The following is a 25,814-nucleotide window of genomic DNA, read 5'->3' on the forward strand; positions in this document are numbered from 1 at the left end:
CTGGCATCCAGTCCAGTGGTCCCGGACTGAAAGAATGGATCTGAAACACTCAAGTCGGAACCTCCCTAGGAATGAGGGAGCATGCTCTGAAATTCAATTTTAGGCAGGCCCCCATGGGGCCCTCTTCAAGAGAATGTCCCATTGTTCCCCTGTGGAATGTAAGGGAGGGGCAAGATTTCAGGCCTTGGTAGGACACACCGGTCATGTGAGATCTGCCTATGTTCAGTGGTGTTTTCAATGCCCAAACCGGATTCGGACAATTCCAGAGTATCCCCAGTGGACCTTCATTTTGAACGTGAGTGACAAGAGGCTAGGAAGACAAGTAAGCAAACAAGTAAACAAATAAACAGACCTGATCTACTCCCTCACAAAGCTATCTTCATCTTTGCTTGACTTTAACATCTTTATAGCTCCTGTTTTTCCTCTAGTAATATTGAAAGGATTACCCTTGTTGGACCCTCGGTGGTTCCCGGGTGGTTTTACTGTTATTAAATCTATTATAAAGTGCTTCATTATTCCTGACTCTGACTCTGTCTCTCTTTTAATCCTTCCGCCACCCTCCCAGAAATCCCGAGCCTCTGGCCCCCAGGAAATCCGAGAGCGAGCCACAGTCTTGCAGACGGTATTTGAAGATTATGTGCACTCCAATGAGAGGAGGGTCTCCTGGGCGAAGAAAGGTTGGTGGATTTCCTAGGTGCTTGTGGACAGATAACCCCAAGGACGCTGTCCCCACTTCACTGGCATACCCCTGATGGGCTGAGAGGCCGACCTAGGGTCTTCTGTCTTGCTTGTCCTACAGCGTCTGGAAGCAGGCACAGAAGGCTTTAAAGCCGTATTAAATGTTAATTTCATCCTTCCCATGTTTCACACAAATGAGGCTTTATCTTGGCTTACGTAAGACTAGAACTTTGACCCAGTGACTTGGATCTCAGGGATCCATTTTTGTCTGTCTTTGAAAACTGGATAGAAGAGACATGACACATCAGTAGAGACCGTTGTAGGCATGGAAATTGGAGATGAAGGTAAGGACCAGAAGCCATCAGACCTGAGCAGTCTCAGTTTGGACATACAAAGGAAGATGAGAAAGAACAGTACTGAGGGGGAGGGCACTAGACCCTGACCCCAATTCGTAGGGAATTTACAAGAGAGCTAGGTGTTCATTTAACATTCAGGCCCTCTTATAGGATAACTTGGCTCCTGGGATCACCAGGACTCAAGCAGTTCCCTGGCGTACAGGGCAAAGAGCCTGGGGGAAGGGGGCTCAAAACAGCTGGATGGGTATGCCATGTGTCATGGCTGGTGACTGTGTCTCGTGCCAATGAGACGCAGTCCATGCAGGGTCCCCCCCCCCTTCTTTCTGATGGTTATCTGCTCTTTCGAGAAGAATGCCAGGTTGGCTTACCAGTATGTGAACACCACAGCATCATCTTTTCCTTTTATGAATTGAAAATTCTTTTTTTTAAATCATTTAACAGAGCTATTGAGTTAGTCGTTCTAGGTGCTCGGAATATCAGGAATCAAAACAGAAATAAATCGTAACCTTTCTAACATTAGTGAGGGAGCAGACACTGTACATAGTAAAAATAAAATGAATGACTGAATTAGTCTTTTAAAAGGTGTTAACTGGGGCAGCCCAGATGGCTCAGCGGTTTGGCACTGCCTTCAGTCCAGGGCCTGATCCTGAGACCCAGGATCGAGTCCTGCGTCGGGCTCCCTGCAGTGGGGCCTGTTTCTCCCTCTGCCTGTGACTCTGCCTCTCTCTCCCTCTCCCTCTCTCTCTCTCTCTCTCTCTCTCTCTCTCTCATGAATAAATAAATAAATAAAATCTTTTTTAAAAATAAAATAGGTGTTAACTGTGGAAAAATAAAGCAGGTAAGGGAGGTAAAGGGGTAGCTGGGCAGAGTGCATTTTACACAGAAGGTCGACATGAGCCCTGCTGTGATGCAGCATGAGCAAATTGAGGGTCATGCCCTCCTGCGACAGAAGAGTGTTCCAGGCCCAGAGGAGCTCTGGGAGGCAGTGTGGCCACAGGAGGGGAGGGGCCCATGCAGCAAAGGGAGGCTTAGAAGCTGCCAAGAACTTTGGGGTCACCCCAAGGGCAATGGAAGTCATTGCAGGACTTGGAGCAGAGACATAGCATGGCCCACCAAGGTTGGAAAAGATGCCCTGTGTGAGAATAGACTCGGGAGGGGTGGGCGAGAGTGAGTGCTGGGGGACTTAACTACAGGCAGTTGTGGTCTTCAGGAAATAGAGGATAAGAATGGGTTAGTCGGCAGATGTTTATGAGTGCCTACTGTATACCCTGGCACATTATAAAAGCAGCCCTTGGTTGTTGTGGTATACCACTGGAACAGATCAGAAGTACCCAGGATGAAAGATGAAGTCCCAGTGATGGCCCCATAACCACTGATATGTAATTAGTGTGTACCCTTCTGGACCCATTTCTCATGGTAGCTTATCCTTGCATTTCCCTCAAGTGAATTCAGCAGTTCCTAAGGGTTTTCCTCAGAACCTACTTTTAGAGAAGTACTGGCACATGTCTCTCAAGAGGAATAGATTATCTGTCACAGCATAACTACAGAGGTTGGTCGTTTGTTGACAGGTAAAGTGAGCTTGCTGGGTGGTACTTCCCTAGGTGCTGTGCTGCAGAATTTCTGGGTTAATAACAAAGTTGCAATGAAAAGAAAGAAATCAAGCTCACACCTTCATCTTCATCTTTGGTTTTGAGGTCAGGGGTGTTTTGGATATTCTAGTGAGACTACAGCTGTCTCAGGGTGTCTGGGTCGTCAGAGTGAGGCTGTAGTAAGGAGTCCTTAGAGAGTGTGGTTTTGTGTTTTCTTTTGTCATCATCACCGTAGAAATCGTTCATACCAAGAAACAAGCAGAGTTACTTGTCTTCTCTCTAAAGGATGTCGGAGTGGGGCTGCTCTGCAATGTTCAGGCCCCAAGAAGGAAAGAAACATGCAGTTTCCTCCTCTGCTAATTGATTTCCACATCAGATTGGTGATGGTCTGGGAGGAGACTGCCTGCAGTAGGTCTTGGCCTTTCCACATAGATGTTAAGCACTCCTTCCTTTCTCTTCTGGTACGTGGCATGGTGAGCTCTGGAGGCATGGGGGGAGCAGACATGTAAGCGCCACTCAGAGTCTTCAGTTCACAACGTGGGACAGTGACTGCACCCCGAAGTCAAAACTATCTTCAGCATTTCAATCTGCATATGCAAATTCCCCACTCCAGACATTCTGTGCCTCTCTTTTATGCCATTTCAGAGCCTACCTCATAAATAATTAACAAAGCAGCTGGTTTTTGCCTTTATGGCAGAAAACTAGTTAGAAACTGGGCCAAGGATGCATTTGTTTTCCTTTTGCATTTCCTGACCCAGTCATTGTTAATAACTAGTGGTTTTTTTTAAATTTTTTTTAATTTATTTTATTTTATTATTTATGACAGTCAGAGAGAGAGAGAGGCAGAGACACAGGCAGAGGGAGAAGCAGGCTCCATGCACCGGGAACCCAACGTGGGATTCGATCCCGGGTCTCCAGGATCGCGCCCCGGGCCAAACAAAGGCAGGCGCCAAACCGCTGCGCCACCCAGGGATCCCCAATAACTAGTGTTTAATTGTCAGTTTCCAGAAGCAGCCACCTCTTTTCCTCCTCATTTCTTGCCTCCTTTAGCTAGAGATCAAGTGGTTAAAGACTGTGGTAACAGAAGTTTGAACTCCAGACTCCTGAACAAAAATTTCAGAAACTGGAGTCCTTTACCTACAAATCACCCCTTTCATATAGTGAGGTTCTTTCTGCTTCAGGTCTCCTGGAGGGGCAGGGGCCACACACAGAGAAGCTGAGTCTGGCTTGGAAGGGCTGCTTCTCTAAGTCAAGAAAACCCAAACCACTGGTGACAGTTCAGTCCCCCTCCCTCAGTGTGATCCCAGGTAGTCAGATGCATGTGCCTTTATTCTGTATGGACGTTCGTTTTTCTGGGGGCAGAGGGGGTGTACCTCCTTGATCTTAAGCATCATCCATAAGGTACTAATATTCCTGCTCGGATGTCCAAGAATAAATCTGATTTTAGGAACAAGGATGAAATGGCCATGTAGGGTATTTTAGATTTCCCTTAGTTTGTCTCTCTTACGGCTATAAGATGGGAGACTGTGACTCAAGCACGTGTTCTAAGTGGCTGCAGTTTCCTCCACCAGCCTGAATAAATGCCCTCTTTTTCTGCTCTCCTCTCTTCTGGGCCCCACAGCCCCTATTCCTGCTGCACATTCTCGACACTGCCCCTGGGAAGCATCTATGAACAGCTTCTGCTGGAATTCCTGCTTCTCTGAACCATCCAGACATGGGAGGCCATTCAAGGATGTGAGGACAGCCAAGTGTCCCTGGCCCCAGTGAGACAGGAGCCTCCAGGACAAGGAGGGTTAGTAAAAATTCATAGTGTGAAATGCTGCCTGAGCAGTTGTGGAGAGAGAAGACACATCTGCCATTTCTTGGCAAACTCATTAGGCTTGTAGAGCTGTTAGCTGGGTACCTGCGTTTCCTGGGACAGGCTCACCATCCTCAGCTCTTAAGTTTGGTGCTCTCCATCCTCAGCCTTAATAGGAGGCTGATGTGCTTACAAGCAGTGTGCATGAGACTGTAAAGGTGCAGAGTCTTTGACTTGGCTCAGGGTGGCTACTGTCTGCTCTGTTAGACCCGAGTCCCGGTTGAGGCTCAGGAAGGGGAGGTGAGGTGTGGAGGAGAAGAGGCCTGTGTCCCAGGGTGGTGGCAGTGGGGCTTCCCTGAGGACTGGAGTGTATAGCTCCATGTCTGAAACCTGCTATCAGAACCTGCAGGTGCCAGAACCTGCAGACAGCGCAGGCCATTTGAAGTGTTAAAGATTTTCCCTGAAAAAGCTAGTCCCCGGTTATTAAAAAGGGGAGTAAGCACAGATTTACGAGAGGGGTGCAGAGGAGTTGCCTTGGTTATTATTTCTCATCGATTGGGAAAAGGAGTTCACTTTACTCAGTAAATAGAGCTTTCATGGATTCCCAGGATCCTTCTAGGAGCTGATCTGCTAAAATGACACTTTTTATTACTGTTCATAAACGCCAATCTCCAGGTGCTGCTGGGATATTACGTTTAAGCTGTGGGCAAACTTGCCAGTCCAGTGGCTCAACAAGCGAGGGCGAGAGAGGCTGGTGTTTAGCACCTGCTTTTCCATGAGACAAGCAGTGCTGGGCCGCAGCTTGGCCAGTGGAAGAGCTGGGCTTGGAAGGAAAGTGAGCAGTGATGGGATGGGGGCCCCTTCAGAGCCATCCATCCTCTCCTGCCCTTTTGTAGTGAGAAGAGGCAGACACTTGATTTTCATTGGAATTCAATATATTCGAGGGCATCTGGATATAGGAACGTCTCTTTCCTCAAAGGAATACTAAATTAAGGTATAGCCAGAGCTCCATGCTCCTGGGAACCACGTCTGCCTTTTTCTCTGGCCAGCATTGGGCTCTAGAATAGGGGCCTTCTTCTTAAGACAGGACTGAAACCACCATGCAATGTTGGATGGACATCTCAAAACTGTTGGCAATCTTCAAGGGAAGGACTATGTTAGAAATTTAATAATTGCCTTCTACCTTTTTAAAATTCTGTTTTCATTGCCTTTTTTATGCATTTTTCAAGTGGGTAAGAAGCACTGTATCAATAAATCTTAAGATGCTTTAGAATGAATTTGGTTTTAAAATCCCAGGAGTAAACGAAGCAGTAGCAGCCATCCCTCTGGATAGGGGAGCTGGAGGTGGGACTTGCGGGTGAGCAACCTTATAGCAGTAGCAACACATTGCAGTGATAGCATAATAACAAGCGCAGTAAGGCCTTTGGAACCTTTTGAATTTTATAACATGTGCATGTATTAGCTATGCAAAAAATAAATGAATTAGAAAAATGCTTTCCTCACATAAAGGTCTAATCTCATTTTTCATGAGAGACTACCACATTGAACATGTTGTGGTTTCTTCACTCATTCTGTTTTTCAGTCATTTTTACAACAAACACTAGCTGCCTGTTGTGTTCCAGCTACTATGCGAGGCCCCGAGACCGTAATAAAGGAGAAAATGGGGCCCCTGCCCTCCAGGATGATGATAAGATGCACAGTAAAATCTGAAATTAGATTAGTCAACAGATACTTATGTCCTATCAGGAGTTTGAGGAATTAAAAAAATATATACACAAGTATAGATAGAGGTGGTTCACGTATGTTGTGCCATCCTGGCTGTGCATCTCACGTTGCCTAGCAAGACAAAGTGTGCTGGACAGCTGCTAGGCCAGGGCATGTGTGGCGCTCCAAGCTGCCATCCTGACGGCCTCTCTGACCTTGTTCCCTTGCAGCTCTACAGGCCTTCATCCGAGCCTATGCAACCTACCCCCGGGAGCTGAAGCACATCTTTCATGTCCGATCGCTCCACCTTGGTCACGTGGCTAAAAGCTTCGGGCTGAGAGATGCCCCCCAAAAGCTTAGTGTCACAGCTGTGAAGAAAAGGAAAGCAAACCTGAACAGGTAAGATGAGCTGAATTGGTCCTGTGACAAATGGCTAGGATTCAGGTGGGTGTGGAGAGCTCTACTGACAGTGCTTGGAACAAGAGGAAAGATACCTAATCTGAATGTTTTTAAGGCACCTGCAGAAATGCAGTGAGGTCTCTTGTCAGGTCCAGATGTAGGGATATTATTGGGGCAGCAAGACCAACCTATTGGGCTGTCTTCACTGCCTACCAGAAGAGTAACTCAGGGACTTGCTGGAGTCAGAGCTTCAGATGTGCTGTGGATCACCCTGGAAAGCCTCAAGGACTTGTTCGAAAACTGGCATGTTCTGTGAAATTCCCCTGGCCCTGTCCTGGTGAGATGGGAGGGGCTGTGTCCAGGGTTCCTGCTTAGCATGACTCTCCTGCAGCCTGGCACTGAGGGCTGACGCTGGACTCCCTGCACCACGTTGCTCTCCTTGGTGCTAACATGTACCTCTGGTGTGTGAGCACATGCGGTGGCAAGCGCCACACTCTCCCTCCCTTCCCTGCCTCCTCTCCCTCAAAAAGCATGTTCTGAACTGTCCAGAGGTCTTAGGGAGTAAGGAGGAGAGTAAGGAGGGCTGCCCTACAGGTTGAAGCCTGAGTTCTGAGTCCCCCTCCACAGTCTCAGGAGGTTGTGAAACTCCACAAAATACCTTTGGAAATGGTCTTCTCTCCTCAGAAACCGGTGTACTTTTAATACCAGCCCTAGCCCTTTGCAGGAACCAGAATACTTCAGATCCCATGGGCTGCTTTATGGGGAAATTGGGGATGGGTTGTTGATACTGCTTTTACAGCACCTGTGTGAGAAGGATACATCGAACACACATTTGGGGTCTGTGAGCCCTTGAACATTCTGGACAATTATTTTGTATAGCACATCATTCTTTTTGCTTGTTAATTACAAATACCAAAATCCACTTGCCCTGACTCTGAGCATCTGTGGGCGTGCCACACTTTTCCTGCACGTTCCCACACAATGCCTGCTTGTGCATTCACCGCCACCACCCTTGTCAGGGCCTGGTTTCTCTGGAGTGTGAGGACAAAAGGGAGAAAGGACCACCCAGTATAGGAAAATGATCACTGGCCTTGGAAGCAGGGGACTTGGACTCAGTTCCAACTCCACTGTGATGTGAGCTTCGGAGCTTTGGGCCATGTCTCTGCTTAACTTCCCAGAGCCTCGGGTTCCCCAACTACAGAAGGGAGAAGGAAATTGATGTTTTTAGTGATTTCCCAAGATTGTTTTGAGAATCAGCATGAGGGTGGGCCATACAGATGAAGCACCTTAGAACAGAGACCTAGAAACCAGATGGGTTAAGATGCTGGAACATCCAGCTTGATCTGTTCAGGGACTTGGCATCTTCAAGGCTCTTTGTAATGGATAAAATTTGCCTAAATTTAATGCCAGTTTTTGATTTCTTAAGATGGTTGCTTTTTTTCTTATATTAGTACCTCTCAGATAGGACCCCACTCCAGTAATTCTGTGAGGCAGGTAGTTCTCCACATGCTGCTATTCATGCATGCCCAAACAAGACTAAGACACATCCGGCACTGGTTTCTTCCAGGCAGTTTTGAGGCACAGGGCCCTGCCTGCTGCCCCTGCTACATGTTCTGGGCAGGGCTACAGCCAGAGACTTCTCTGACCCGTCCTCCCAGTGGGAAAAGATGCCTTACATCTACTCCCCTACACGACAGCTGTGTGCCAGAGTTAGGTTGCTGTCCCGAGACTGGAGGTGGCTGGTATATCCACATGCTAACTTTGATTTTGAGTCTGTGAAGCTTGAGGTCAGGCCTAAGCGTGACCTCCTAGTGATCTGGAAGCCAGGCCATCCTGCCACCGTCTCTAAAATGTTGGCACTTCAAGAAGATAATGCACCTGCCAGTTGATGACTGGTAAGAAATCCATATTTTGCTGATTCTTCTCCCCGCAAATAAATGCAGTCCCAGTATTTTATTGTTGGCAGCCAATCTACTTTTATGACTGGGAATTGCATTAGCAAGTGTTAATCCAGATAGCAGCTCTTCAGACTGGGATGTCCTCAGCTCTTACCCAGACCCTGGAAAGCAGAGCAGCAAGGCAAGGAGGCCGTTGGGAGGGGGACTTGGAGCCAGCATTGTCCTTACCTTGAGAAGCCACTAGGGAGAGAGCAAGCCACCGCCTCCTGCTTCGGCTGACCCTGCTAGCAGATGGGCACCAGGACTACGATACCCCTGTGAGCGGGGGATTTAACAGGGCTTTATTTAGGGAAGAATGGGCTGATTAGCCGATAAAGAGCATGTAAGATGGTATGGGGCAGCCTTTGATGTCTGGCTGGCGCGGCAGGGAGCCGGGTGGTGAGTGACAGCAGTGTGTCACAGGATTACTCCGCCCGTGACAATACCGCTCTCTGTTCTGGCCATGTCACCACTCAGTTACAGCTACTTTTTGGGTTGTTATGCCCTTCTTTTGAAGGCATTTCTCTCCACACACTGACATCCTCCCATCCCACCCCCGCCTTGATAACGCAGACGGGCACTCACAGATACAGTAGGCACCTTTTTTATTTGGGAAAATCTTGTCACTCGTGCAAGAAGAATGACTTTGCAGCTAATCTGCACATGGACCGTATAATTGTGGTCAGGATAAGCAGCAGAGAAAACTTGACAGATTTTCCACACCTCAGTCAGGGCTCAAGCAAATGCCAGTTGCTGCTTTTTGAGGACTGGGAAGAAAAGTCCATTAAAGCCCACAAAGTGCAGAGAGTTATACTGTGGCCACAGTGATTGTTCTGAGCTCAAGCGTCTCCTGAAATCCATCTGTCAAGAAAGAGAGTGGTTTCTTATGTTTTTGTATGGGTGGATCAAGTAATAGCACTAAATTCGCCAAATTATTCTGCATTCCATTTGATGAGGTTTACTGCCTAGAATAGTTAGATGTTACATGCAGACCTCTGATACCTGTGAACCAAATCCATCCCACGCTAAGCAAGATCCTGTCTCACCTCGTCATGCATCAAGCAAGGGGTTCGTCTGAGCATTAAAAATATGAAGCAAGGACAAGTTAACTTAGGAGACTATTTCCATGTGACAGCAAAGGGAAGTTTTAACTCATCTGTATGCTTTTATTCCTTTACTTGACCACTGTTCAGAAAAAGAAATGTCCCCAAATGAGATCTTAATCACCAGGTCTGTGTCTATTTTTTCAGTGCTTAGTTCTGAAAGGAACACAAGATGTTTCTCCCCTGCACACAGTCATTGTTACAAAACTCTTCTGACACCTACACACAGGCCTGCCAAAGCAACCCCCACCCCAACCACCGACATAGACATGCACACAGAAAGTCAGTACTGTTGGTAAAATATTGAATGGCCCCTTAGCAACATCCATCACAAACACAGCATTTTCCCCCTGTGAAACATAGTTCTGATTTTGAAGCAAGGTAGATTCAGCAGTTCCTGAGAAGCAAAGGTAACAGACCTTCCAAAGTTTCCATCTTCCCAGGAGACACTGAACCCTAGTACTACTGTCTGCTGCGGGAGGGCAGAGTTGTGTTGTTTGCCAGGGTGTCTGTCTGTGTGGGCAGTCGCAAGAGTCGTGAGGAGGCACACAGGGCTACAGATCCCCTCAGCTATCTGACACTATGGAAAATGGTTCAAGAGTAGAATACCTCACCATGTTAGTGCTACCGGGCTGATATGGAAGAGCAAGTCTGCTGGTTTTAACCACCCTGTCTCATGTGAGTTATGTGCTATTATCATGAATGTGCTGTGCTTCCCCAAACAATTTAGTTTGTAGCTACCTAAGACTTGTCCACCTCTGGCCACTGCCACCTGTGTCTTTCTGATGTTTTTCATGTACCTAGAACCATCTGGGGCATCACCTTTATCAGTAATCCATTAACTATGCTCCTCTGTTCTTGCTCCCTCCTCTTAAAATTAGTAGAGAAACAACAGTCTGAATTGTTGACTGGTCATAAAAGAAATGTAGTTTTGTTTTATTTGTATAAGTTTTCTCAAACCAACCTTGTTAAAGTGTTACCTGATCTTATCAAACAGGTACGCAATCTGAAATGATAGATCGCTTAACCCCTAACACCTGGATCTGCATGTGCTTGGCCAGTGCTTAGCAGGCTGTAGTCAAATGCAGGGGTACATGGGGCTGGCTCCCCTGAGTCCTGGCCTCAGGTCAGAGCCACTGGCACCCAAGCACCGCAGAGCTTTGCCTTAACCCCAAAGTCCCCAGATACAGTGTATTCTCTACAAGTAAACATCCTCCTGGAGAGGATGCTTGCCAGACTTTTCCCATCTGAATTACCACAAACGCTTTATCACCAAAGTTTAAACTAGGGGTTTTACATAGCTCCATCTAGGGCCTTTTTCAGTTTTGGAGGCCTTTGCCCAGTCAGCAGGTTCTCACCCTGGCCTAATCAGTAGCTATTAACTACCAAGAGTTCCTGCACTGACTAGTAATCTAGTGCCCCACTTGTGTCTTCGGTGCTGAGCAAGGGAGGATCACCCAGTGATAAAGAGTTGGGATTGAGCCACTTAACCCTCTTTGTGCCCTGGGATGGGTGACTCTCCCTCTCTGCCTAGTCCCCTCACCTCCCAAACATGAACATGCAGGAGCCCTTGGCTGTTGGTTACAGAAATGACAATACTGGTGGTTCTCTGTGCCCTCCTTCCCTGTCCCTGTGAGCTTCCCTGGGATGGGGAGTGGGAAGTGTGGCTAACAGCTGTGCAGCACCCTTGATCTTGTCTTATCAGGAACAACCTTGAAAATGTGGAACTGGTCCTCTCTAAGATGAGCATTAAGAAGCTGCAGCTGCACTTCCCTGTAAAGCAATATTCTCATCATTAGAAGCAGCTTGCCTGCCAATTTTTATGTGGCATTTACAACCTCCCTAATATCACTTAATTAGCTGAAGGCAAACCTGGAATATTGCCCACTGTGAAAATTTTCTCGATTTCATTCTGTAAAAAAGACAGATTGGCCAAACATGAGATCAGAGGCTAGACAAAAGCCACACTTGAAAGCATGGGGATCTCTGTGAGAGCCTCTTCACCCCCCACATGCAGGCCAGATCTCTCCTTATCTGGTCTGCAGCAGCATTGAAAACTGCTGACCACCCTGGCTGCCTTGCACTAGTGTCTTCATACCGCTTCTCAAACCCTGCTGCGGTCAGTGGCAGCTCTCGGCCCCTCATCTTCTTTGACCTTCTGGAGCTGTTGTCTTTGGCCACTCTACTCCCCTCTGACCTGTGCTCCAAGCCGAAGAGCTTTCACACCCCTCACCCATTACACTTGTGGCCACCCTTTCTCTGGGTCTCATGGCTTTAATGACTCCGACAAGTGACAACAGCAGACCCCCTCTTCCCGAGGACCTGCATGGCCCCCACTTACCCATTCTCTCAGGGCTTTTGCCTAGCTCCTGAGGGCCTGGGCTTCTCACCACTCCTCTTTATCTTTGGACCCCAGTTCCTCTGCAAGGAGGTCTTCTCTGGGCTGCCTGCCCAGGTGGGCACCCCACCCTTCCCTCACCCTACACTGCCATCTGTTTGTGTGGGTGTTTGTGTGGTTCATGTCTATGTCCTTCAAGTGTAGCTCACGGTGGAAACCTGTCTGGTTTTTCTCATCACATTCCCAGCACCTCCCATAGTACCTAGTATACAGTGGATGCTCGGGGAATAGTTTTGAACAGGAGAATAGGAAATGAAAGCACCCTGTAATTTCAAGAGGAAGAGCATGGTAGGAAGAAAGGAAAGATAAGGAAAAGAGGTAAATACCTCTTACTTACCTCTTTAGTGAACTCTGCAAACAGCCAATCCTGTGTGGGGGAACTGCTGGGGGGAGGGATGTGGGTGGGGAGCACACTTGCTTTACAGAGCTGTCTCCCTGTTGCCCCCTGTTCCACTCCTCAGTCAGACTGTCCTGGGAGAACAAGAATTGGGTTCATCATCTTCTGACACAGTTTCCCTGGCTTCACAGGTAGGGGAGGCCTGGGGATAAGCCAGGTCAGGACCCTGCCTCTAGGGGACCGGAGCAGATACCCCATTGGAAGGCCAGATAGCTTGACTTCAGCCTGAAGGCCAGAGAGAAACAGCTGAGGACCACCAGATGACACCTTGAGAAAGATGTGCTTGTCCTGTTGAACAGGGGAGCAGACTCTGCCCTCAGACTCTCCTGGAGAGCTGTATACAGTAGACACACCCAGGCCCCAACCCAGGCGACCACGCTTCAGTGAAACCTGGAGTCATGAAGAGTGGGATGGAGTCATGAACTTAACAGATCCCTAGACCCAGGTCCTCGGAGCAGGTGATGGGGTGTCCTTAACACAGTAAGACGGTGAGGTGCTGGCTATGTGTTTGCATGCTCTGAGTTTGAGTCAGGATTAATTCATGTAGAGCGTGGGTGAGCTGCACTGGTTGTGCATGGAAGTATGTCCCACTGGCCTCTCTGTTTGGGAGCTAAAAGGGTCACTTTGAAGTTCACACTGGATTATCACTTTGGGGCATTTGTACCAAAGAGAATCTACTCTTGTATGCCTAGAATGGGACAGGGACAGGAAAAGTACTGCGGAAGGTGGCCTGGCCTCTTCTGGTGGAAAAGACGGCACAGCAGAGTTGTCGCTCAGAGCCTGTGTGTCGGCGAGTCCCCTGTTGGTTTTGACCTCGCCAAGTTGCGTTCACAGGCAGCTCCGGGCAGGTGGCACAGTGTGGGCGCAGGCTCTGGTGGAGGGCTTGCCCCCTTCCACCCAGCTCACCTGCTACACACCCAGTCTTCATTCCTTCCCTGCCAGGTACTGTGTGCCCTGACTTCATTATAGCAGTGCACATGCAGCTTTTTACAGAAGAAGCCTTTTGCTTCTACCACTATTTTTTTCTCTCTGACACCATGCAATTACCAGCCCTGTGCCTCCTCGTGGAACAAACAGATCCTCATCCCCCCTGGCTAATGAGGCGATTAGAGGGATTTCATGGTGACCCTGCTCTTCCTCCACACCTGGGTCACCTGCAGACTGTGGGAGACACAGGCTGTGCTTTCAGTCAAGCAGTCAGGGCCAACGACAACAGGAACCCAGCCAGCCTCTCCTGGGAGGATGCTGGGCGGTCACGGTCCCTGTTGGAGCCTCCCAGCCACTGGAGTTGGGAGACACGGCTGGCCCAGCGTGACTCAGCAGACGGCAGTTGAGGCTGCATGCAACAGGATGCCCGGCTCTTCTTTAGATTGGCCTTGCCCAGAGCTCTTGTGGTTTATTCCATTGAAAAAATAGGAAAGAACGTGACAGACCCTAGCTTTTCCTTTACTCCATGTGGTTCGATTCAGTTTTAGTCATTCTGACCTGTCTTGGCCCTTCCTATGGTGACTCACTCCTCTAATCTGTTCCCATGGGCCTCGGGTTCCTTTCTGAGTAGGAAAGCATGCATCCCCAGCCCCTCCATGCTCTCCTTACTTCAAAGAGGCCAGAGTCTTTGCATCCTGTTACGACCTAAATGAAATGATTCCGGGTGTCCTCTTCATTCTGGCCCTGACGTTACAGCAGCAGTCTGAAATGGAGAGTAACATCTTAAGTACTTAGTAATCCAGAAGAGGGGTGCAGTTTGAGCATCGCCCTGGAGCAGCAGCTGGGCCTGGGACTCTTCGGGGCCTCTGTGTGCCCTCGGCTGTGCTGAGTCCATGTGCATATCCCACTGAGTCTTCACCAGGGCCCTGTGACCAAGGCTGGTCCCCAGTAACCCAGTGGACATGGCAGGCCTGATCCTGTGGCCCCGAGTCTGAGAGAGCCTGGAGCCCACCTCTGAGCACTTGGCTGGTGCCTTGTGTACCCTTTATGGAAGTTTCCAGTTTCTAGAGTTAATATTGGACAAAGAAAAAAATATTTGGAACTTGCTACACATATTTTTCTATGTGCAAATAGTTGCTCTCCATAGCAGTAGAAGAAACAAACTTGAAGCAGGAGGTCATTGGGTTGTGTATATGGAAAAATTTGATTTGAAACCATCAGAGTGGTGACCACTGGAGTGGGTGGTAGAAGCTTTGAGTTTGTGGGGCAGTTAACCTTGAAAGATCTCTGAGAAGAGATGATGGCAGGGATGATCTGGATCCCCCTTTTTCTCTGGCTTCCTTCCGGATCCAGAGGCAGAAGGATGCAGTGGATTAGGGAAGCTTGGAGCTGGTGTCAGATGTTCCGAGCTTGATCCCAGCCCTGGCAACAGTGTACCTGTGCTGTGGGGCTCATGGGGCTGTGAGGAGTGGGAGGAGGTACTAACCGTGTAACAGCTGGCCCGTGCTGAGCCTGGAGGAAATGCTGCTTTCTCCCAGTGTCCCATCCTGCTTCCTCTTTGAGTCTGTAAGAGAGAGGTGAGCGCTTCCTGGAATCTTCTCAGTGCTCCCGCCACAGCCCACCCTTGACCCGCCTGTTGCCGCCTGTTGTGTGGCTCCTCAGTCTGGAAGGCCTCTGCTTTAGGCCTCCTGGCTATGGGGGTCACCACCTCCCCAGTGGCCCCTGCTTACTGTGAGAGCTCCTAGAAATGAGCCCCACTGGACTGCTTTCATTTTCCCCCCATTGGTCTGATTTTCACTCTGTGGCCTCTGTGAGATTCAAATGCTGAATGTGCATGATTTGCAAATACAAAAATACAAGGTGTTGTTATTGTTGATCAAAGCCATCCCTGGTCCATATGACAGGTGTCGGATATCTGATGATGGCTCCTTCTCTCCCGCCTTTCCTCTTTTCCATAACTGTTAATAACAATAACAGTCAACATTTAATGAGGGCCTTCGCAACAGGCACTGTGAGAAGCGCTTTGATTCATTAGTTCACTTAATCCTTTTGTGAGTGAGCAGACTGGCACGAGGAGAAATCAGGCCTCGGCCAAACCGAAAGAGTCGCACAGCCTGTGCGGGAAGGTGCCAGGGTCCTCTCCCTCGGAGGGGCCACCTCTGCTGGTCACAGTTCTTCATCTCAGCAGCTCTTCTCTCAGCCCAGGTTCTTTACAAAATCGGGTTTATGAGACTCCTCGAATGTGCAGCAGAGACTGATCAGCACAAAAGAGGATAATGATATGGTAGCTGTTGGTCTGTTGATGGTAAGAGCGTGTGGGGGACTCAGCATGGACTGGGCTTACAATGCAGCGGGGCCCCTCCCTGTGTCCTGCCCTCACAGGGAGAGGCAAGTGTTCTTAGGCATCCAGGCCTCTTGGCTCCCTGCCTCCCGCATTCTTGTCATCTGGGTCATCCTGTGACTTAGATTGAAACTGGCCAACTAAGCCCCATCTTGTTTGCACGTGTGATAGTTCTGACCAGCCCGCTGCTTGGCCTCAAGAGCAAGACATTGCCTGTGCCCCTCTTGTGTTTCACCTGTTAGCTGAAGGCCCATCCCTTCGGCCTACTAGGGTGTGGCAGGTGTTTTGTAATCCCCTGTGTTAACTGTCCCTGCAGGCTGCTTTTCATCTGGAGATGTGATAAATATGCCTCGTAATATCATCCAAGGCATCCATAGTAATGTCAAACAGGACAGGTCCAGAGGGCTGAGCTCTGGGGTTTGGTGCTGCAATTTTACACCGAGCTTATCAATCTCAGACAACATTTTCAGGATATAGCCCTACCAGTTACAAATACACTTAATTGTTTCCACACCTACTTGATTTTTCTCCATCTTGGTATTTTCACAGAGAATTAAAATGTGTAAAGAGCACTTAACATGCTCGTAGGTGTCTGTGGAGGCACTTTCTGACATGGGGGGGTACTCAGCTGAAAGAAAGCAGTTGACTCCACAGGGACATCAGCTAGGTGAGGGGCAGAGCTGGGATTCTAGCCAGAGTCATCAGAATTCTGGGCTTCTACCCCCTCCTTCCCCAGCACTGCCCACCTGCCCAGGGATGTCTATGCCTGCATCCTGATAAAGCTGCTCTAAGAATTTCTGTCACTCAGGTAAATAATCTCAAAGTTCCTGTCCATTCTGAGATTCTGTCCATTCTTCCCTTTTAGGCCTCTGCTATCTCAAAACATTATCTCTGTCCTCCCTTTCATTGTGCTGTCCGCCAGATGGCAGATCTATCATGCTGTCAATGTATTGATTGCCTGTGGCCAGTGTGGCCTAGCAGCATGCCTGCCCTCAACCCAGGGCATGGAGTTGTCTTCTGCTTTTCACTGGGTCTTGTTCTTGGACATAAGGCAGAAACCCACTGTTTATGAATCCCCGTGTCCACAAAGGCACACTCGGGAATTATTCTGCAGTGTCCATTGCCACAGGGAGGCTCCCCTGGAATGGGGTGCTTTCTGGGGCCCTCATAGGTTCACAGAAGCTAGAGTTGGTTTGATGCTAAGAAGTCACAAAGAAAACATCCTTTATAGGGTCCACCCACCAGCTTATATCTCTGCCAGAACAGAATCCAGAGGTTAGAGGAGTCTTGATACAGTTGCTCTTCAGTGACCTGAAAGCTTTGGGTTTAATAGTGTGTAGGCAAAATTATCGTTCCATGCTACCTGATTCCTTACCTGAACTACTTTGTTGCACCAGAGGGACTGCTTGTCAGACTCTCCCTGGAGTTGTACATTACTCTTACTGTCATCTGAGAGCCACCAAAACCCCGTTCAGACATTGCTGACTTTTCCTTCATCCATAAGAGCAAGGTGGGAAGAAGAAACTTTTGAGTCCACCTCAAGCCATCTGAAAGCATCACTGTTTCCGACCAAGATCACTTAGATCCCAGCTTTTCTTCCAGCTGGGGGGCTTGCTTCCCTACAGAGTCCTTGGTGGGGGCCTCACCGTGGCTCTGAGTCATTGGCTTACATGCAGCAACTTTCAAATCAGAGAAGTAAGTAGATTTTACTACTCCTCTGTGTGTCTATTTTAAGAGAAAAATCCTTCACAGACTCATTCAGCCAGCCAAAGGGAAAGAGGTTTTGGTAAGTAAAGATTTAAATACTTTGATATTTCATTATAGGACAAAAATCTACCATTTGGTTTATTTTTCTTAAAATAAATATACTTTTTTTCTGATTATAAAAATGCATGTTTGCTGTAAAAATTCAGGAAATAGAGGAAAGCTTAAAAATCACCCATAAACCCACAATCCGAGTTAACCTTGAATCACATCTTTTGTGCCCTTCAGACTTCCTCTGCAAGTGTACATATTTGTGTTTGTGTCTATAATGAAACTGAAACAGATTGTGCTTTTTTTAAACTGCTGTTTCTCAACTAAGTTATCCAACCATTACATTTAAGATGTACTCTGTCAGGGCCTCCAAGAGTCTGAGGTTTTGAGATAACATGAACGTTGTCTTGTTAAAAATATTTTGGGGTACCTGACTGGCTTAGTCGGTTGAGCTTCTGACTCTTGGTTCCAGCCCAGGTCCTGGTCTCGGGGTTGTGGGATTGAGCTTCTCATTGGGCTCTGTGCTTGGCATGGAGCCTGCTTAAGATTCTATCTCCCCCTGCACCCCCCTTTAAAAAAAAATGTCATGAAAGAGACTTTTTGTTTGGATAAGGACTCATGATGGTAGTTAAGTGTGCCCGTCATGGGGTCAGATTTTCGGGGCTGATCCAGTTTTTCTTTTTTTTTTTTAATTTTTTTAATTTTTATTTATTTATTATAGTCACAGAGAGAGAGAGGCAGAGACACACAGGCAGAGGGAGAAGCAGGCTCCATGCACCGGGAGCCCGACGTGGGACTCGATCCCGGGTCTCCAGGATCGCGCCCTGGGCCAAAGGCAGGCGCCAAACCGCTGCGCCACCCAGGGATCCCTGATCCAGTTTTTCTGTCAGTGGTTGGTGACTCTGGGTGTGCTGCTTCTCTTCCCTGTGCCTGGGATTCCTCACCAGTAAAGTGGGGTTGCTGACAGTGCCTGTATCATGGGGGTCGTTGGTGAAGGAAGTGAGTTGAATACTTGTCAAGTGCCAAAAACAGTACCTGACCTGCTCCAAGGGCCACATGAGTGTGGTAAAATTACTATTCAAGTCACATGGCCAGTTTGAAAGACTTGGATTTGACTTCTTTTGCCTTCAAATCCCTTCACCACCCCCGTGTCAGTTACGTGTTAATATATTTGGTAGACCTCATTAACGTTAGCTACTGTCATCCGCATCTCTTTAAATGTTGCCTGCAGGAAGTGTTCTGAACGTCCTAAAGGGTGTGACAGGGACACATTCTGAGTCCCGGGGGGGGGGGGGCAGATTTATTGTCCAGTGACTGTCTCGAATAACCGGATAGCTGTTGGGGAGGAATCGTTAAACCAGAAGAAAATATAGATGGAATTAAGGGAGTAGCAGACTGAAAGAAAATAGGCTTGAACATTTTTCAATGCTAGGATGAGGAAGACTTTTCTGAGCCTGACCTTAAAGCGATAAAATGGAAAAGAAAACATTGATTGGCTGGATAGTATATAAATATAAAAAAAATAAAGTGAAACACTCTGTCCTGCGAAAGGATACCACTAACACAAGCCTGGGCTGGGGTGGCTTCCTACCTGGGGTGGCTCTCTATGAGTCTGTCGATAAAGCTGAGAGGAGGTCCTGGGGTCCCTCTTCTGCAACAGTAACCCAAGCAGGCATATTGATTTCCTAATTAGGCTGTGATTTCACCTTATTGGCAGTGAAAGTGGCATCTGCCCATCCTGCCGGGTAATCCAGCCTGGTGACCAAGGGGGCTCATTCAGCCTTCACTACAAGGGAGCTCCCTGTGGTTAGATAAACTGATCTGTTGCTTGGTAACTGCGGGATTACTCGGGTGGACTGGGAAGTCCTGGGAAGTCCATTCGAGAGGGGTTCGAGTATTTGGAGGGCAAGGAGGGCAAGAAAGTTGGCGAGTCCCTGGGAGAACTGTAGCTTGGCAGGAGAAGGAAGCGAGAGCCCACATGCACAGGGTGCAGGCCTGGGTTCAGAACATTCCACCTTCCCATCTGTACTTTGCCTTCTCGGCCCTGGGCCTCAGAACAAAGGAACAGCATACAGCGAGCTGGCCGAGGGGGAAAATAGATCCTGCTGCTCTGACAGCAGGAGGCTCCTGCAAGGCTCATCCTGAGGTCCTCATCCTGAGGAAGCAGTCTGGGTCTGGAAGGTGAAACCCTCTGCTTGCTCTCGGGACCACCAAGAGCCTCGGAATTTGGTCTTGGGTTCCAGGCTGAAAGTACATTAACCAGAAGGAGATCATAAAATAGCTAGGACATTTTGAGATGAGCGCAAGGCTTAAGCGAGACCACCTCCAACACATGCTTTCAGTGCTGTCCTCTACCACAGTGTGGACTTGAAGATCCTTCATAAACATGCCCACCAGACGGGATGTTCTGCTGCCTGGAACACCCAGCTCCATGTGTCTGGGAAGGGGGCAGGGTGTGTGTGCGCGCGCATGTGTGCCTGCCTGCGTGGTGCCTCTGTCCATGTGGTCTTCGCTCTGGCTGTGGGGCCACTGGTTGGGGGGCTCAGCTACCCCACCGAGCGCCTTTGGCAGGGAGTATGCCCCCTTGCAGCCGTGCTTGCTCTGTCGGCGGTTAGGGTATCAATCGCTCCAATCGGGTTCTGGTTATATATTCTGCTTTAGCTGTGGCAGGAGCAATCACTGCAGTGATAGAGCTTATGCTGGGGAGGATATTTTGACTGAGATTTTGCATATTTTGAAACTTAGGTTGTTACATTTAAAATTATACACATTGTGAGTACCTGGCTTCAAAAGGGGAAGAAGCAGCATTTCTTCCTGTCAGAACCTTTTCACTCCGCCTGTCATGTAACCCGACTAAAAATAAACTACAAGCATGAGAACTGGCAGCCTTCGCTTTGGAACATGCTGAGTGCTCCCAACTGCAGGCCTGTGTCCTTCCTCTTCCCGGCCCTCCGCTGGGGACAGTGGGCCACACTGTCCACTGCCCCACCTGCGTCACAATGTCCACCCCATTAGGAGAGGGGGCTGTAAGCAGAAGTGCCCTGGCCTGCCTCCTGTGTGGCCTTAAGGGAGTTGCTTGGCACCTCTGGACCTCAGTTTCCTCGTTTTTAACTAATTGACCAAAATCCACATGCTCGGTAGCAGCCTGTGTGTCTATTAAGCCCTTATATCACTTCTGAGCTTTGTTCTAAGTGTCATCCTGTTGTTGAGATGAGGAAACTGAAGTCCAGACAGCCTTGCTCTGCATTCCTCTGCCACCCACATTCAGCCCCCATTGTCCCCTGTGGCATTCCTGTGTGAACACAGGACTCTCCTGTGTCAAATCATAGTATTTGTCACCTTTGATCCTGCTGGCCTTCCTCATTGTTCGCCCCTGGACCAGAGCAGCCTGGTGGAAAGACTGTGGGCTCGAGTCCCTCTGGTGTGTGTTTGCATCTCTGCCTCTCACCTAGGAGCTAGATGGTCCTGGGCAAAGTACTTATGCTCCTCCAGAGTAGGTTCCTTATCTGTGAGAGGAGGGTGCTATCACACCTCCATCATCCAGCCGAGATTATATGAGATTATGTGGAACCCGGAAAGCGCTTCCCTCTATATTCCTAATCTCGCTAAGTATTGCCACTGACTCACCCAGGCACCCTTATGGTAAATTCTAACGCTTAAATATGGGCTCGTAATTAATCCTTAAATTTTCTTTTTTCCCAACAAAATGTGACTGTATTTCCCCCTGTGTGTCATGGTAGGAAACCATGTTCTGACTGTACCACGGATTCAGCTGCACTGTTGCTTGAACCCCACCTCGTGGAGTGTGCCTGTAATTAGGTGTAGTTGCCTTAACCTACTTATGACACCATCACAGAATCCTAGAGCCTACTTATGACGCTGTCACAGAATCCTAGAGCCTCATCTGTTTATTAGCATAAGTTAGTCCTGTTGCTAATTGTTCAGTTTTAAAGGAGTTCCATTATGTTTATTTTGAGCATAGCTTTAGTCCAGTCGATCTCTAATTTTTACAAAGAAAAGGTTGTAACTGCCTTTTGTAAGAACCCCAAGACACCATGATACCCCAGGACACCACCATTGGGAGGTTGAGAGAATGGCCCACAGAACAGTATAAGTTTCTGGTATTGTTGTTTGGGTTTAGTATCGTGTCCTAAGAAACATTTACTCTTCCATTTTCATAATCCTTCTTCCTGTGTACAATTGAACTTCTACAAATATCTCCCTCTGATCTTCTGATCAAATGGTAAGCTGCTGTCTCTTGAAAACAGTTACTAGGATTCAACTTCGGAGACTGATTTTCATTTCAGCCTTGGGCACTTTCTGAGTTGGTTGGGGGCAGGGAGACCCCTCTTGAGCTGCCCCACGTCTGGGGTCAGCTGAGGGCTGCCGTTTTGGGTGCTGTGCAGACACGGACCCGGCTGCCCCTGCACACCCTTGATTTGGGGTTTTTGAGGTCAGAAATATTTACTTGAGTGTCCTCGGTCAGTGAAGAGGTATCTGTGACTGACGTGCCAGCCTTCCCTGTTTGGCCTCTTTGTCGTTGTTGGGAGGAGGCCAATCGCTTTGAACTGCACGGAGCTCGCTTGCAGGAAGCCACTGGTGAGCTCTCACCGCTGAAATGTTGTTGAGTTTTCAGGCGGGTTTTTCCCCCCATCCTTTGGCAAACAGCTGGATCATACACTTCGTTTGCCATCAGAGTATGAGTGTGTATCGTTCTTTTTTTTCCATGAAAACAACATAGAACAAAGCCTCACTTTTAAAAATGCCATGATATTTTGCCACCGTTATGAAAATCTGTCAGCGCCGTATCTAATCTTCCGGTGCATAGAATATCAAAACAGGCGCTATTGAAGGGATTGTGCTGCTGTTAATACAAAAATGTCAGTTCCACAGTCTTGGAACCAGCTGCTCTCAGCCTCTTTCCAATGGGAAGGAAAAAAATAATAAAGTTTCTTTTCCCCCTCTGCTGTTACTGTTCCTCAGGCCTGACCTTCGTAAGAAGAGCCACAGTACACACCACCGCCTTGCTGAAATCTTGCGTTCCGAATACTCAAGTGGGATGGAGGCTGGCATCGCCAAGGTCGAAAAGCAAAACAAACATGCAGAGCCCGGCAGCCAGCCACGCATCGCCGTCTGTAGCCGGTGCCCAGCCTTTGCCGTGGGAAAAACTAAGAAACACTTTCCATGAAGCAGAAAAACCCAAAAAGACTTATCAGGGTTCAACAAGACTTCCCAAAAAAGTTTGCATTGTTGTTGTTTTTTTTAACTCTGCCTCCACAGGCCTGGGGCTTGGGGGGATCCTGGAGGCCCCAGAGGCCAGGGCTGACTGCCCGTCCTTGCCAGGAGCCTTGTGGGAAATAATGGTGCCACTTTTCCCTGTAGATACATGTCCCTGACCCAGAGAAGCCACAGCCCTTGTCCCAGCATCTCAGCAGGGCGGGGGTCAGCACCATGTAGACGAACCAGTTAATGCTTACCTTCTGTGAGATAGCTCATACTTGTACTCTTTCACCAGCACTACACACTCATCTTGGCCTGCAGCTTGCATGGTGCCCCCTCAACCTCGGGCGAGGGCCTGGTGTAGCAAGCAGCTGCAGGGAGGCCTCTTCCTGCCTCGGGACAGGGTTCTGAACGAGTCTCCGAGTTTTACGTTAGCTGCCCTGTATCAGCACACGGACTACAATGCATTTTGTAAAATAGGATTTTAAAAACTGGGATGCAGTGTGTGAAAGCGAGAAAAAAAAAATCAGCTTCTTTCCTTGATATGCAAGTGCTTTGTGTAAAAGGACCAGCAGCTTTGGGTGTGGGTTGGAAGGCTTCCAGTCCCGTGTACAGGCTGCTCCAAACCCCACGTCGCATTCCCGAGCGTGGCTTCCTTTTTCATGTCCACGGGAAACTTCTGTCACGGCTGATGGATGTACTGATGCCTTTTTTATTTCTTCTTCTTTTTCTTTTTTTTTCCACTGTGGCCTTTTCATTATTTGCCTTTGAAGTCCAAAAGTACTGGTCTCCTGAGTGCTTTCTCCCATCAAATCCCACCTTGTCCTCAAGTCTGGGGTCCTTTGTAGTGTGGCCCAGTCCTCAGCCACCCCTCCCGCACTGTGATTCTTGGGAGGTTTGAAAGGGGGGCCTACCAATTTCCCAGTAAGTGTCAGATTTGGAGACTCTAGAGAGGTTGGAAGGAGCCAGGCCAGAGCTCAGCACCTCTCTGTCTGCAGGTGCTCTGTTCTGTCCACCTTCTCCTATTCTCTTTGCCTTCCTCCTCCTCCTCCAGGTCCTGCAGTGAGTGCTGGGGCCCCACTTTAGTAAAACCCTCCAGATCCTGGAACTAAGTGGCCAGGAGAGGATTGTAAGAATTGCAAGGTGGGCCGTCTGCGGGGTCCACAGAGGGGTTGGCGTCCTTGCCTCTGTCCCTCTCTGGTAGCGGCAATCAGCTGACACCCACACCAGAGGACCCAGGGAGAGGGCCAGTGTGAGCCCAGTGAGCACGGATCCTCCACAGGAGGGAAGATGGGGCCTCCTTACGATGGCTGTTACATAGGAATTAGCAGGGATGCTTGGTGCAGTTTCTAACATTAAGAATCATCATCCTCAAGCCCCCACAGATGTCAAGCTGACCTGGGGAACCCCTGCCATCTTTACTGCAGTGTGTAATGGCTCACAGGATTTGGATGAGAAAAGGAGGCATCAAACTTTAGAGACAAAACCCAGCTGTGTGAGACACAGGATTAATGCCGGTGATTGGGGAGGATCAAAGAAGCCCTGCCCCCCCCCCCCCCCCCCCCCCCCCCCCCCGCCAACCCTGACCCCCTCATGTGCTCATTCCTCAAGCGGTCCAATCCGGGTTCTGCGTTCCTGGGGGTGGAGTGCTGGAACCTGCGGTGTGTGTAAAGGACTGTGATTCTGAGGTGGGACTTGTCCTTCCTTATCTGCTAACACTTAGGTGAGAGTTTCTTGCCATGGATGCTTTGTGGACCTGTTTCTAGGCAGAATCAATTTATTACCCCCAGTTAATAAAGAAACATGGATTTAACAGATTTAGGGTTAATATTATCTAAATTTAAATAACCTTAAAATAAATCTCTCTCTCCCATTATGGCTCCTGACAGATTATACATTTCAGGCACCAATTAGGCAAAGCTTTGGCCTAATTCCACTGTACATAGTCTAATTTTGTGTGTATTTTTAATCATACCTCTTTTTCTGATTTCCCAAACTTAACCTATTTCTCTGTGTCGCAAGCCTGATCGCCTGTATTTAAAAGTCACAGAGACTGTGGACATTTCATGGAGTGTTGCAACCTAAAGCTTTCTCCCCTCACGGGCCTGTCGAATGGTGGTTTTGCATCCAAAACATCATGTTTGCAGTTTCTAGTGGTTGCACTTCTTCAGAGGGGCCCCGTTCCCACACACTGAAGGGCAGAGAGCCCTTGTCGAGTGATTAAGTCAGTGCTGGTGTGCACAGCATCTTCCACTCTTGGAGAAGCAAAGAGCCAACACAGGTCTCAGCAAAGGACATTTTGACAAAGCCCAGAGGATTCCTTTGATTTTTTTTTTTTTCCTTTCCTGTAGTGAAGGGAGGTGAGATTTAGGGAAGAGGGGAAAAAATGAGAGCTCCTTAAGGCAGGTGCATCCCAAACTGCTAGTGACCTCGCTAGTTAGCACTGCTGCCCTCAACATGAAGCCAGGGAAAGCCATTCGAATCCAAGCATCGTTTCCATGATACAAATTTAAAGCTGTTTCTACTGGAGAAGTGGCCCTGCTTGGAAAGGGCGCTTCTTGGGTCTTGTTAAATTGCCTGCGTGACCATCTCACCTTCTCTCTTAATCTGCTCCCACCATGAGGAAGACTCAGAGCAGAGCCTACACCTGTGTGGGGGCAGCGGGGCACCCTTGGAGTCAGCTAGACTCCTCAGAAATCTCCAGAATCCTTGTAACAAGGCTCACAGGGGGAATCTAAACTTGCTTTAAACTTTGCTGTCCCTACCCTGTTGGGCCTAGGTTTGTAAGGGACTGGGGTGGGCCGCTGGAGGAGCATAGGAGATGCCTCCTGGGAGTCTCTGCTATTGTTCTGCCCGCAGGGGAGGGGTGGGGGTTTGCATCCATTCTTTCTTTGTATTTTAAAAAGCATTCACACCCCGCCCCAGGGTTGGGAACAGAGAAGCCAATTTAGCCTTCTAAATGGATGAAAGCAGAAGCCCACCTCGCTGCAAAGGTTGTAAAGTTATTATTACAGATGGGAAGTGCGGGACAATTTAAAATATTGTAATTATAAACTTGTAGGGAAGCCTTGTTCTTCATTAATGTAAGATATGAAATCGCCTCTGAGGTACAAGGACAATTACATAGTTGAGAATGTGTCTGTGGTTTACACTGCCGCTGTGTAAATGTAAGGGTGGTTGCTCTGGTCTACCTCCTTCACTTTCACAAAATG

The 25,814-nt window shown here is 48.5% G+C and overlaps 1 protein-coding gene across 2 annotated transcripts in view; it reads left to right on the forward strand.

Moving 5' to 3' along the window:
* Positions 1-22,625, forward strand: part of DDX31 (DEAD-box helicase 31) — a 69,071-nt gene extending 46,446 nt beyond the window's left edge. The window contains exons 18-20 of one of the 2 annotated variants that reach the window (XM_055331260.1): positions 566-677; positions 4,245-4,415; positions 6,356-6,487. In XM_055331260.1, coding sequence (XP_055187235.1) covers positions 566-677; positions 4,245-4,390 — 258 coding nt within the window. In that variant the 3' untranslated portion in view covers positions 4,391-4,415; positions 6,356-6,487. Of the gene's footprint in view, positions 1-565; positions 678-4,244; positions 4,416-6,355; positions 6,525-22,365 lie in introns of those variants that run through there. The other variant, XM_055331250.1, reaches the window with a different exon arrangement.
* The last annotated feature ends 3,189 nt before the right edge of the window (positions 22,626-25,814 follow it).

The sequence above is a fragment of the Nyctereutes procyonoides genome, unplaced genomic scaffold, assembly GCF_905146905.1.
Source record: "Nyctereutes procyonoides isolate TBG_1078 unplaced genomic scaffold, NYPRO_anot_genome, whole genome shotgun sequence".
Classification (NCBI taxonomy): domain Eukaryota; kingdom Metazoa; phylum Chordata; class Mammalia; order Carnivora; family Canidae; genus Nyctereutes; species Nyctereutes procyonoides.